This window comes from Empidonax traillii, unplaced genomic scaffold (genome assembly GCF_003031625.1).
Source record: "Empidonax traillii isolate 1590-97213 ecotype Southwest subspecies unplaced genomic scaffold, ASM303162v1 scaffold65:size4453928, whole genome shotgun sequence".
Lineage (NCBI taxonomy): Eukaryota > Metazoa > Chordata > Aves > Passeriformes > Tyrannidae > Empidonax > Empidonax traillii.
This window is the reverse complement of record NW_020955258.1, coordinates 129,355-143,599: the sequence shown is the minus strand read 5'-3', so window position 1 is coordinate 143,599 and position 14,245 is coordinate 129,355. Positions and strand designations below refer to the sequence as shown.

The 14,245-nt window shown below is 39.8% G+C and overlaps 1 protein-coding gene across 1 annotated transcript in view; it reads right to left on the bottom strand.

Moving 5' to 3' along the window:
• LOC114055687 (aldehyde oxidase 2-like) overlaps window positions 1–12,970 on the bottom strand; it is a 40,387-nt gene extending 27,417 nt beyond the window's left edge. Inside the window, 13 exon segments of the mRNA XM_027880083.1 lie at window positions 204–313; window positions 1,316–1,409; window positions 2,082–2,237; window positions 3,184–3,216; window positions 3,571–3,651; window positions 6,143–6,229; window positions 6,703–6,764; window positions 7,681–7,807; window positions 8,785–8,893; window positions 9,693–9,719; window positions 9,721–9,781; window positions 10,613–10,670; window positions 12,172–12,970. Of these exon segments, the coding sequence (XP_027735884.1) occupies window positions 204–313; window positions 1,316–1,409; window positions 2,082–2,237; window positions 3,184–3,216; window positions 3,571–3,651; window positions 6,143–6,229; window positions 6,703–6,764; window positions 7,681–7,807; window positions 8,785–8,893; window positions 9,693–9,719; window positions 9,721–9,781; window positions 10,613–10,670; window positions 12,172–12,225 (1,059 nt within the window). The 5' untranslated portion in view covers window positions 12,226–12,970.
• Window positions 12,971–14,245: the final 1,275 nt, after the last annotated feature.

The following is a 14,245-nucleotide window of genomic DNA, read 5'->3' as shown; positions in this document are numbered from 1 at the left end:
AAAGCAGTAAGGGACCCAAAAGAAGCAGAAGATGATGGCCAGCTGGAAGAAGTGGGAGATGTGATGGAAGGATGCCAGAACCTTCTTAGCCACTTCCAAAGCAGTAGTAGCCTGCATGTTTCAACACCTACTGGAAATAATGGATATATTCCTAATAACTACCCTGGAACCTGAATGAAACTTCTGAAATATCAGGGTCTTACCTTCACAGAGTATGGAATGAGAACAGAAACAATGACCTCCTTGGCATTTAAGTCTGCATGCTCAGAGCCAGCAAGGAAATGATCATTTAAAGGAATATGTCTTTTACCATCTGTTGGAGAAAACTGTAGTCTGTTACTGAGTGTGAAGCAAGAAGGAAACATTTCTGCACTGCAGATTCAAATTTTGTTGAATCTTTGCAAAATAATATATTAAGGCCAATATGGCCTTAGAACTATCTGCACCATTCAGGACCTAGCCTTTGAGTGAAAGGCTAATTTAAGTTATGTGATAGGTGCAATATATTTCCCTATATGAATGCTGTAGGTCTCCATCACAGATAAAATACTGAGTGGTTTATACTTTCTAGAAAATACATGTCTTTCAAATGCTAACAATATTCAGAAAACAAGATATTTAGGTTTAAATACAGCTATTCTGTTTCTACTCAAAAGCTCTTTAGACTCATAAATCATTAAATCACAGTAACTTTTAAGAAACTGTTCAAGCACTGCAATGAGATGGGGAATCAGCCCTTACATCTATAGTTCAAAGACAGTAGAAATGTTGCCACGATTTTCCAAAGCTTTAGCTTGATTACTGGTAGCAATTTAGACACAATGTACATGTATACACACACATGCATATCCACAAAAGTACCAGTGACTTCAGGAGAAATTTCTAGGCCCTAGAGAATGAATCGAAGTTTTTCTTAAAATGAAACAGGCATAAGCAATAAAAGCAAACAGCGTTAGAGTTACAAGACAGAGCTAAACTGTCTGATAAATGCAGCAATATAACCAAAGGCAGTGTAGAAAGGAGGCCTCTCTACCCATCGGGCATGCTGACCTCATGTTCATGAGATGGCCAGATGCTGTTTCCTTTTGTCTTGTGAACCAGAAAAACATTGTTTTCTATTGGCAGATCCTTTTTTCAAGTTAAAATGACAAGCAAATACCAGGATAATGTTCTCCATTCTCCTGAATATACCATTCTAATTCATCCAGGAGATGCACAGTAGTATTTAACTTAAAAACTGTTACCAGTAGACATATTCTCTGTTGCAGTGTTCTGTCCACCCAGCAAAGGTATTTGGCAGGGGGGCAAAGCTTACCTTCTGATGCCACGCTGAGGACAGATTTGCCAACTGATAATATTGGATTCAAGTCCCAGGATGATCCTCTGCTTACAATGTGTCCTCCTAAAGACTTTAACAAACAATGAAGTTATTTTTAGGCTTGTCCTTCTTATGAGAAACAGGGATCTGTATCATAATCCCATTTTATTCTATTGAAAGACCTGTTGGAAGAACTCATATTTGTTTTGTTTAATTTTAAATGAAGTTCTATCTTTGTATTTTTTAATGTGATTTAATCTATTGCTCCTTTCAAAAGCCCTTTCTCATATCATCTCTGTTGACAGAGACCAGGTTTACTTTTCTGCTGCCCAAAGGCATGGCCATTCCCTTGAATTTTCTTCCTTAAAGGAAGAAATACATGGTATTGTAGGAAGAGGATTTTAAAGGAAACAGGGACAAGATCAGAGAAGCCTAATACATGACAGGTAAACAGCCATGTGTTGATAGTCAAGTTAAAGTATGATTGGCTGCACTGTACAGCACCTTACCAGAGAATGTCCCTTTTCATCTTTTCTCAGCCTCCTGCAGTTCTCTGCTCATCCACTGAGCAGGAATAGCAGAGTTTCTCTGGTTATAGTTCTCTGGGTATTTGCCCCTGCTAACTCGCATAGGGCTCCCAGTTATTTCACACCACATTTGTGCCAGTAGTAGCCTTGTAAAGCACCATCCCAGCGTCGTCAATGACATTCCCACAGATCTGTCTGTTGTGATGTTTTATTTACTGTCCCTGCTGAACACACACCGCCATGCTCCTGATCTGTTCTCCAGCCAGAGTTCTCAGCTGCTGCAAGAGGGCTCGGTACGTTTTCGTTTTCTCTGCTGGAAGTTCAGTGACTGCCTTCGTCAGGATGTCTCTGAGCTGGGCCAAGCAGCAGGCAGCTCCTATTACTAGCCCTGAAATCAAAGGAGTTTAAACAGTTTAATCATCATGCCACAGAATAAATGCACTATATAGCTGATATGGCCTCTAAAGAATTGCTTCTGTACACAGCTCTTTGTCAGCAGGATGACAAAGAGAAATGATAGGAAGAGAGACATACCTGAAACACAAAAAAGAGCTATGTGTCTGTGGAAGTAATTCTAATCTTACAGGTATGGGCATCTTATGCAGCCTGGAGAAGCAGTTCCCTTCTCCTGGCAGCTCAGTCTGAACACAGAGCAGATGATGGCACCTCCTTTCTGTCTGACCAACTTTTTTAGCCAGCAGCGCTTTAGCCAAGATCTTTAATCCAAGTATAAAATTTGCAAAATATTCACTTAATACTTGCATTCTTAAAGCATAAGTCTTTCCAAGATAGGTCAATAGCAAAATAGCAAATTTACTTTCCACTTCATGATTTCATAAAGGAGCTTATGCCTTACATAAGTGCACGTTCTGCATTAAATAATAAAGTTGCACTCTATGACAAATATTTACAAAGCCAACTACCATGCAGCAAACAGCATTCTATAATACAGTGACAAACCAGAACTGTGCTATGCTTTTTCAGAACTCAAATGAACCACTCTAGGGTGGTTGTGTAATATCAGCACAAACTGCCCACGAATTACAAAAGTGCAAACAAGGAATTTCATAAGAAGCTGTTGAAACATGAGCAAGGATTAAAAAACTGCCTGGACCTGTCTGCTCAGTCTGATTTGGGTAAACCCCGCCCTACTATTTTCACAGATCTCTTCTCTTGCCTCTGTCTGTGGATTATGGGCACTTTCCTCCTCCTCCTCTTTTCAAGTTTCCATCTGTCCTTCTGTGAATTTCCAATAACTGCTGCAATAAACCCTCTTCTTTCCTCTTCAAGTCATTTGCTTTTCCTATTGACCTCCATGGAAGTCAAGTCTCAGGTTGCTAGGGTCTGTTTACCAGCTGGAACCAACAGTGACTTGAATCCAACAGAGACTACAAAACAGAAAAGATGGAAAGTTCATTCGGGATCTTTCAAAGTAAATAATATATTCCACAGAAAAGCCAACTGGCCCGAAATAAAATGGTCCCGAGTAAGGAGCTCTTTTGGGAAATGTTGGTTCTGTGGAGGCAAACAATTTGCTTTTTAAATATGAGCTATTTGTAATAATGACAACATGTGGATCATCCACATTGAAATGTCTCATTATTTGTGACTAGAACTAGTATTTTCTATTTATCTGAGGATAGATGTTTCACAAAAACATAAGGTTTTCAACAACTGTAGGAACTCAGTCATGCTTGCAAATCAACAAAAGTCAGTAAGGCCTACCATTAGTTCAGGAGGAAACATAAATTCCTGTGTTGGATCCATGGGTGGAAACTGTTCTGGACTGCACAGACCTGAAAGGATCTGCAAATAAATTTGGGGGGTAAGGGGGAGGGGAAGGGGGAGAGAGGAGAATGGACATATTAAGACTAAGTTGCAAGTCTTTGTCAACAGATGAGATTCTTTCCTAGTGTGAGAGTTTTGACACTTTATAGATTGTGTTCAAAAATTCAAGATGCCCAAATTGATTTCTAATCTTTAGTTCTGTTATACCTGTTCACAGACTACTCAAAAGACAGACTATCGTACCAGTCCCTCTCAAGCCTTTGCTTGAAATACATCAAGCTCCAAGAAAGATCTTCCAGCATTTCCTGAAACTGGTCATAGGAAATGTATTGCACCACACTGGGTGCAATGTGTACTGTGGGAAAGTGCAGGGCTGGATGGTATAGTTATGTTCTATTTATAACTGTGCCTGTTAAGGAGCTTTCTGACAAAGCTTGACATGACAACAGAAAACGTCCATCTGATCAGAAAGAATTATGCAAGGTTCCTCTCCAGCCATGCAGAAGCACTTTGAGAACTGAATGCTGACAGTGCACCATAAAAATGACCTTTTTCTACTTGTTCACAGCTGTCTTTTTTTCTGCAGAGCCCTCTGGTGAGGCTATCCATCTTCTGAGCTTTCAGAAGCTTACATAAAAGAAGACTGAATATGCTATATTAACGGGACTAGTTCATATTTTCTGCCTCACTGATTTATTTTTGGAATCATAAATCCTGTCAAACCAGAGAGCAACAGGTCCCAAGTATATTGAATGGGAAAAAAATTTGCATATCCTAGTCTGAAGTCTCTTATCCCTTCCCCAATCAGTCATTACCTCTGGACACATTGTGGTCTTGGTAACTATAATGGTAACTGGATTACTTAGTCTAGTGATTGATTCCCTTGATGAAAATAAATTCTGTGTCTGCCATGACCCTCATGATAGTTCAGCACCAGATATTTGCCTTGGATGAAAGCAACTATGAGGAATGCAAATCAGGGAAAGCCAGATAAGAGGACACCCAAAGGAAGTGTTGTTTTGTAATTGGCAACTACTGCATTGCCAGACTTGTGCTTCAAACAACCTTGGCAGCAGCTCACCAACAATTTTCAGTTCTTAAAGGGGCAGAGGCAACACACAGGGGCACAAACGTCCACATATCCAGTCACACTCCTTGGAGCTCTACAATTTTTCACTGTCAAAACAAGTTTTCCTCCAATCACCCAAGACATTTTGCTTTATAGATTTCTTAATGATTTTCAGTCAGAGAAAACTCATGTAAGGAATTAAAATCCTCCTTCTGGTGCAAAATTAGTGCACTACGGCCTCTTCTTACAGGTAGATGAAGAGAAGACAACAAGTTCTGTGATGCACTCAGGGAATGGAGGATCTTTCTGAAGCAGGATCCTCCTTATGTGTATTGGAGTTCCCATATGATCCCTTACACATAATAATTGTGGGACCTTTGCCAGGACAAACACAAATAAGGGGACTTGTGATTTTACAATGTGTGTATGTAGAATAAAACAACATGTATTTTGAAGCAATACCAATATATCAGTTGTTATATAACATAGGAGAGTGAGACACTTCCCTCAAGATCTTGGAGCCACTAGCAACACAATAATGCTTATGAAAGGCTTAACAAGTACACATTGACATCAAACAACAATAGTTTTGTTCATCTTCAGAAATTCAGATTTGGTGTCTCAAGCACAGAGAAACAAGCTGTGCTGATGGTTGCAAAACTTCTGTTATGGGAGTTCAATTCCACATCAAGAGCAGCTTTTTCAAAGACAGCTGTCTCTGACCAATGGTTTTCTTCCTCACACATAAAAAAACAGACATAAGTGTTTAATATTGAGATCCACACTCTCACTGGAAAATGTCACTAAACAGGTAAAGCCATATGAGGAGCGGCTGAGGGCACTTGGTCTGTTTAGCCTGGAGAGGAGGAGACTGAGGGGAGACCTCCCTGTACAATTTCCTCACAAGAGGAAGAGGAGGGGCAGGCACTGATCTCTTCTCTGTGATGACCAGGGACAGGACCTGAAGGAATGTCCTGAAGTTGTGTCAGGGGAGGTTTAGGTTGAATATTAGAAAAAGGTTCTTCCCCCAGAGGGTGGTTGGACACTGGAACAGGTTCCACAGGGCAGGGGTCACAGCACCAAACCTGACAGAGTTCAAGAAGCATTTGGACAGTGCTCTCAGGCACATGGTGTGACTGTTGGGGAGGGTCCTGTGCAGGGCTAAGGACTGGACTCGATGACTCTTGGGTCATCTAAGGACTGGACTCGATGACTCTCGGCATACTCTGTAATTCCGTGTTTCTGATAACACAGATAATAACAATGCAGATGTGCTTGTGCTACCTTCTGCAGCAACAAGAGCAGAGAGCCTGGAGTTCAGTTTGGTATAAATGTCCAAAGATAGAAAAGTAGCTGCTGCCATAGTTCAGGATGACCCCTTCCTACAAATCTGACAGTGCAAACAAGAGTTAACAAGGAAAAAAATCTATTGTAACTTACCTGACCCCCTGCAGAAGATGAACAGACACATTCCTCCTGATCCAAGCAACATTGTCCAATTCCTCTGAGTTGGCAACATGATGGCTCCCAAAGAAATCATATTCTATTATATAAAAGCAATGAGGCAGCTTCATGATTTATTTGTAAATGAATGTTTTGATGTTTCCTGTTCCAAATCAGATTTTTTCAACCATTTGAAGTTGTTGCAGGAGACCTCTTAAACCATAGAACCCCTAGGAGTGAGTTCCCTTTGGATACCCAGGTATCCATGAAGTAAATGGAAAAGATCAAAATTACTTCAGCGGTGTTTAGATCCAGTCATTGTAACTGATGCAAAGGATTTCCACTGCATTGCAAGGGTATGTGTAAACCAACAGTCAGTGGCAGTTGTAAGTTCTTGTCATGTTTGAAAACTAAGAGACAGATTTTCCAAAGGTTCAACCAAAAAGAGAATTTCCAAATGATGCAAGATTCCAGGCAGGTAATTCAAAGAGGCTCAGCCTTTTCAGATACCAGAAACTCTCCCAAAATAAGAAACACATTTGAAAATACTGACCTACCCTAGCAAAAGATGTGTAGCTGTCTATAATTGGCCTGTATCCCGTGCAACGGCACAAATTACCTGAAATAAACCATATGATAATCAATCATAAGAAATCAGAACAGTGTCTGAGAGCACCAGCATATTTGGGAATGGTCTGACATCAAACCTGCAGGTATGAAACGCTGAAATTTATGTCCCTATGCTCAAATGGGCAAAATCATGTATGTAAAAATAAGAAATATTACTCCAATAGTGATTATATTATTAAAATTTATTTTAAAGGTCATTTCCAATAATAATAATATTTACTTTTAATGAATGCATGTAAAAAAATCAAATTATGAAAAGCATCCAAAAGTAAATACTACAATTACTACTACCATTACGGAGTTTGGGTTTTACAATCAAATCCAGAATCTACTGCCATCCATCACTATCAAGATTTTCATATACAGTTAGAAGAAGTAATAAAATCTCTACTGGAATTTCTGGTATTTCCCTCATGAAATCAAAATCTTCTGGTGGGAGGGGTTAATTACCTTGGAGCTATAGGAGTGTTAGCAAGCCTGGCACTTGAAAGCAAGTTGAAGTTACTTTGCTATTGTAGTAAATATTGCTCGAAGAGCAAGACTTTGTTGTGTTACTCAGTGAGTACTTATAGTCTTTCAGTATATTGTACCTACTCTTTCAGCATATTCACTGTAGAACTGTACTCCTGCTGCACTATATTGAGGCTGCTGGTGCAGGCAGTTCTAAATGCAGGGATTTTCAGAAACATTTCTGCAGTGCTAAATGCCACTGTGTATCCCTTCAGAAGCCTTTGGTATGAACCACCTTTTTATATTTTGAGATGTCTTTAGCCATTATGACTATATCAGAGTACCACCTACTACCATCATCTACTGCTCTTTGAGTTAAATCATACTTATGACCTTGGCAATCAAATATGTTATCCTTTTATTATACTTTTGACAATTTACTACCCGAAACTTACCATCCAGAGCAGAAATAATCTGCTCTGTGGAAGGTTCTGGATGGTTTCTCAGTAAGGCATACACGGACATCACCATTCCAGGGGTGCAGAAGCTACACTGGGAGCCATTGCATTTGGCCAGCCTTTCCTAGAACAAAACAGAACAATCCAGGGTATGGCTTCCCTGACTTTCTGAACAGCCATCTTCAGGTACGTCATCTACCAGTGGTAAGATGGTAGCAGCATTTTCACCATCCCAAATTCTCAGAGCAAACACCTAGTTAAAGGATAATACTTGCCCCAGTTTAGACCCTCATGATCCTAATTATGAGAATAGAATAATGCCCGAGACTTTCCATTGAGACATTAATCATACATTAGGTATTTCTAACCAAGAAGGGTAGAACACAGAACATCTCCTCAACCAGAGTTTCAACACAGACCAGTCACAGAGTCCCAACTCTTGGAAAATAATATTGAGACAAAAAGAGAATGTTCAGAAGACTTTCTTAAATCTGTGTGGTCAGACTGATTTTCAGGGACAAGCCAGAGTGGAGGAAGTAAAGAGCTGACCTAATCCAAGGGGAATCTCTGGCACACAGATCAAATAATTCTAATTTATGACCTGTCAGTGTGGTTGCCAGCTGCAATCATTCATTCCATACTATGCACATGCAGAGAGTGTTGTCCTCAGAGAGATGGCCAGAGGCCATGCTGGTGACTAAATGAAGCTGACTGATGCTCTTTGTCCTTTCCCATCCCCTTCTGAAAGCTGGCATCCTCCATGGCATATACTTGGATAGCCCTATAGCCCTGGCATCCCACACAGCACAAGCTTGGATAGTCCTGTGTTGTGGAGATTGTGCTCTGCTCCCTGTAGCACATGAGGAGGAGCTCCTTCCATGTTCCATACAGGGCCAATCACAACCCAGCAATTGTTGTATTAATTCCCCCAAACACCTGTTCATCTAAAAATCTCAGGCAACAATCGGTTTCTAGAACCCCTTCAGACACTTTGCACTGCACAGGCTCACAGCACCTTCTCACAGATCCCAGTTTTGTTACAGGCATAGGACAGGACAATCTCATAATTCTGCAGCCTTACACAGTCCAGCTTACTCTCACCTGAATTGGATGAATCCTGGTTTTTATGCTTCCAACCCCTTCCACAGTGATGACGGCAGCACCATGCAGTGAATAGATGGGCTGAAGGCAGGAGTTGGCAGGACGATGTCTTTGAGACGTGAAGGAGAACTGTGGTGTTAAATAGCTTTGTCATGTGGGTCCATGGAGGATGAAACAAAGGATACACATTCCAGCTAATCTAGAAATGCTCTGACTTCTGATGTCAGAAAGACATGGGGAGAGGGATGCGAAGCATACAAAATCCTGCACTTGGACCATGACAGTATGCAACCTGCTCCTAGAGCTGGGACTTGGGCATTAAGTAATGAGCTCTTCTAATTAAAGAAGTGGAAGGTTTAATTAAGTGAAAAAAAAAAAACACAACACCCTACATATTTTGTTAAAACCCAAAGTCTAGGGCCAGCTGCAATGGAAGTCTGGCACAGCATTTCTAACGGAACAAAGTTTCAAGAGCCAGGGCCAGGGAGAGATAAGGCAGAACTACTAACTCTGCTGTGGGCAAAACTGTACAATTTCAGTGTACTAAGTCTATTGCCAAAGTCCTTGGAGATTTTATCAGTGATTATGTGAAACATGTAGTGAGGGTTTATTAGAAGTGGCATAGCCTCAAATAAGCACAAAGGACTTAGGAGAGGCAGACGACAAAAGGGCTGTTGAAATCTCAAATCATAAAGAACTCAATCTAAAACATCATTTTCCCAGAAAGCTGGGGGGTTTGGTGTTGAGTTTTTGTTTTGGTTTGTTTGTTTGTGGTTTTTTTTCAAATATTGGAGAGGATCTAAATCTCTATTACTGTGTCATCAGGAGGTCAACCCTGTAATTTCCCAGTGAATGTCAGTTTTCTCAAAACCCTAAATTACTGTTTTCAAATATTAGCACCAGGATACTGTATCAGCTTGGCAACAGGATCATATCATCACAGTGCAGGCACCACAGCCTCCTACTCCACAGCCATATTTTGTACCTGAAAGACAGACTGCAAAAAAGACTGTTAAAGAAAAAAATTACCACATTCAAAAGCTATTTTTTCTTTATGTTCTTCTGAGTTTTCCTTGTGTTATCTGCATGTGTAGAACTGGAGGGTACTCCCCTGTAAGAGGGATGGATTGAGCAAATATAGCAATAGGTTTTCTTATCAGCCTTACTCACAGTACTTTCCTAATCAGCGCACAGAATTGTGTCTGCAAAACAGTATCAGCAGATCTCAGGATGTTTCCAGTGCTGCTTCCAGAACATCCAAGGGGAACAGTGGTTTTAAATGGAGCACAGAAGCCAAGTGCACACACCTAAACCCTGCCTGGAAGGACTCCCTCCATTATGTGCCCCAGCACACTCAAACCACATCTCCTTCTGCAGTCCTGTGGAATCTGCCATTTCCTTTCATCATTTCCCTTCACTTGCTTAACTTTAGAAGCTGCATGGCAACTTCTCAGCTGGGATAACTGCCACTGAAGTCAACAGAGTCCTGACAGCAGGTAGCAACCTGAAGAGCCTCAAATGACAAAATAAAAGTAATAAGATAATAAAATGAACTTATATAAAACTCTCTGAAAGACTGGGGCCTCAATAAATAATTTAATACAGAAGTAGTTCAAAATTTACAATGTTATATCTGTGTAACTAACACACACAGTGCACATGCAGCACTGGATTGCTCCGCTGAGGACAAATGCAAGGCAAATTTTGTTATTTCTACTTATTGTTCTGTTTCCACTGGTTCCTAAAGAAAAGTGAAACAATCTTAACCCCCAATTGCATTAATTTACAGACTTATAGAACTCAAAGGCAAAGTTCAAAAAAAGGATATGCTTCTTTCTTAGATAATACAGCAGCAATTCTTCGGGATCTGCCTGCCTCTCTATTACCTATGTTATGAAATTAAAAAAAAAAAAGAGATTATAGGTCAGAGAGGAATCTAATATAATCATCTCACAGGGATTAATTATGATGTTGAAATGCTGTGATTGTGGATTAGTGTGGAGCGTTTGTTTAGCAACAGGATGCTGTTACTTGATCATAATCTGCACATGAATAAATGAATGGGTCAGACAATGTTGATCAGATATGTTAAATAACTGCTTGCTCAGAGAACTGAAAGGGAAGAGAGGTTAAGTAAGCACTTGAAGAAACAAAAATAGAAGGAAAAGTATCTTTGGCCTAGATCCTTTGTTGATTCCTTACAGCATGAATGAGAAACCCCTTCATTTTAAATCCATGGACTTGTGCATGCAAACATTCTGTGAAATTTTACCTCCTTGAAGTTGATATTAACCCCTTCATTTGCTGAGACCCATTAGCATAACAGTAGAGGAAAATCTCAGTGTAAGAACAGCAAGAAGGATACATATCTATGTATATTTTCAATCTAATGAAGTTTAATGTGTATGAGTGGGTTTATGCAGACCTTGCTCCAGCCTTGTCTCAAGAATGTTGTTGTACTATCAGCATGTTTGAACTTGGTGGAGACAAGAAAACACAAACAACTTTGAAAAAAAGTGTTAGGACCCATTGTTGCAGAATGACCAGAGATTGAACCTCAGGCTTCTCTCAACAATTCTGCTTTATCAGCAGCAACCTCCAATTTACCAGGTGTAAAACAACATGGACTAGTTCAGGAAATTATACAGAAATGCAGAGTAAATAAGGTTTTAGAGTATGTCTTTAAGCACAGTTGGCATGTAACAACAGATAAAACATAACAGACAGAAAGAAGTTGAAGCGCTTTTCCTTAATTCACCTGGTCAAAAAAAAAGCCAGTACTATCTCTCTGGAGTATAAGAGTGTTGACCAAACAACTGAAAAATATCTCTAGAAAAATATATGGCAAGGTTGGTTAGCTGGTTTGGTTTTTTTTAACAACCAAATAAATTTCCTTCCTTTTAGCTTATATTATATTTTGGGTGATGTTTTTGCTAATAGAACTTCTGATTCACTTGACCTGCTAAGTAAGAAAATGTGACAAAATGTCTTAGAAAATGAAATGTGAGCTTCTGGCATCAAGAATAGAAAAAAAATTAGCTACCTCTTTTCTTTGAGTGAATTACTGAAACTATATTAGTAATCTGCATATTCTTTTACTAGAGAGGCACTTACTTCAACTACATCAACTTTGGGAGTGCATTAATAAAAGATTTTAGTAAACAGATAACTATTTTTAATTCTAAAAATCTGTATTATGAGAAGCGATACAAAGTCACTCACATTCAGTAAAAACCACGGGAGAAAGCAGGATATTATTAGGAAAATCAAAGACAAGAGACAATTATCCATGAATAAACTGTTGTTCCATAATAACAGTTTCCTGAAAGTGAACAGTAAATATTAAAGCCGTGCTGTTCAAAAAAGAAAAAACATTTAAAAACTTACCTTCCTGCTGTTCACAAAAAAGACAAGCTCATCTGATTGTTGAGGGTGAGCCATGCTGTTGCATTAAAATCTGAAAAATAAAGCTTTACACATCAAGAGAAATGAATGAAGTGCTATATGGTCCTAAACGTCGACTGAGTTTGCCTTGTCCTGCAGAGTTTAATTTGATGCTCAGTCTCAAAATAAGCAGATAGGGAAGAGCCAGTGCACTGTGTATTGTTTTTCAACAATTAAAGCACTGTCAGATGCCAACGCTCCACCTCCTACTTGTCACCTCAGCTCTTTCCTGGTGACTTGAAATAATCTGAGACAAATCTGAGCCCCTCTAAGTCAAACCCTGTAACCTAAGAGATAACTGTGAAGGGGGTACTTCTGGTCTGAGCTCAAGCTGCCAGGCCTGTTTATTTCATACTATCCAGTGAATTTAGAATACATGGGCATGTGTGATGCAAGAACCCAGGGCAAGCAACATTACCCATTTCTGGGGGGTGTCAAATGCAAAGCTGTGGAGCTGTGGTTCTCATTTACGCTGACCTGAACCATCTATAATTTTTTGTCTTCAAAGTGACCAAGTTTTAACAAAATCAACATTACTACTATACACACATTTAAAATTTCCTTCTGGTTGTCTCTGTGCCATGCCAGCTCTATGCCCTGACTGCTGGGGGTACCATTATAAGATGGCCATGCTCAAGACATGCCCTGTCTTTACAGAGAGAAATTCCAAATACTGATTTGGAGTTCTAGATTCTCATCCATTTCTCTGTATGCACGTCCAGGAAACAAGGTCATTAATCTTTAAATGCCTTATTACAGTTGTTCTTCTTTTTCTTTTTAAAGGGGAATTATGTATGTCTTTCAAAGTCCCCGCAGGCAGATGGGTCCTGCCAGCTGCAGTATCAGTGTAGTATTCCATGTGTATGACAACACAGTTCAAAGGCCTGAGAACAGAAAGAACTAGACCAAGATTTTGGCAGAACAGTATCTATTTAGAGACTACGAGCTCTCCAAACCAGAACCTCGTATTTATATTAGGTGTTAAGCTTACACCACACAGAATGGGACTGCTGAGGGTGAATGGTTATAGAAACACTTCTCTCATGAAGAAAATTAGTAGAAAGGGTTCTTTTCAACCATCTCCAGTTTGGGTGTAACTGTGCAGTAACAGTGCACAATAATGTGTCAATACCCATCCAGTATGTCAGTGCCTTTGGAGCCCCAACATTTCTGCTTATTTATCTCCCAGTATAGTCCAAGAAAATTCCTTTCATAATATCCCATGCAGCTATAGTATCATGTGCCAGGATGGTTAATTACTGATATTTCTAGCTTCCATGCAGTTTTTCAAACACCTAAAAGCCAGCAAACAGCTTTATATGTTTGGACCCAAAATAAACAACAATCCATAATTGATAAGTGCATTGAATTTACTGAGACAACTGGACAACAGTGCCACTTGTAAAGAGGCAGGGAGGAATCTTTGTTAATAATGACTGAGAAATGCTGACAAGCAGACAAGATCTGCACTGCAAACAACAAAGTGCTGGTCTAGAACACGATGAGTCCTTGGAGGGCAAACCTCTCAGCACTGCAAGTGTTGCCTGTGAGGGTTGGGCAATGATTTTGGAAGATCTGACTTGTCTGGAACTAACCAGCACCTGTGCTGGTACATAGGTACATAAGATAACAGAAAATGCAGCTTCCCCCCAGTTCAGTTGACCTATGGGCTCCCTGCTTCAGCATATTCCAGAATTTATCCGTATTTTTTGGTTGTTATCGACATGTGGGGTTGTGAGCTGTCACTGACAAACCCGTGCAGTGAAACTAAGAAGCTGTTTTAAATCAGAAAAATGAATTGTGGCAGCAGCATTCACATTTAATTTGATTTATTGATCTTCTAACAATAAATAAAAGCCAAAGTAATACAAAGAAAGTGAGGAAAAAGAAGTAAAAAACAATAAGGTTTCAGCTGCCTAAATGACACTTTCAGTGGCACTTCAGATGATTTGCTATTACCTGCTTGACCTCCAGTTGCCATATCATATCTTCCAGTCCTGTGCTCTCCTCTGCCTCT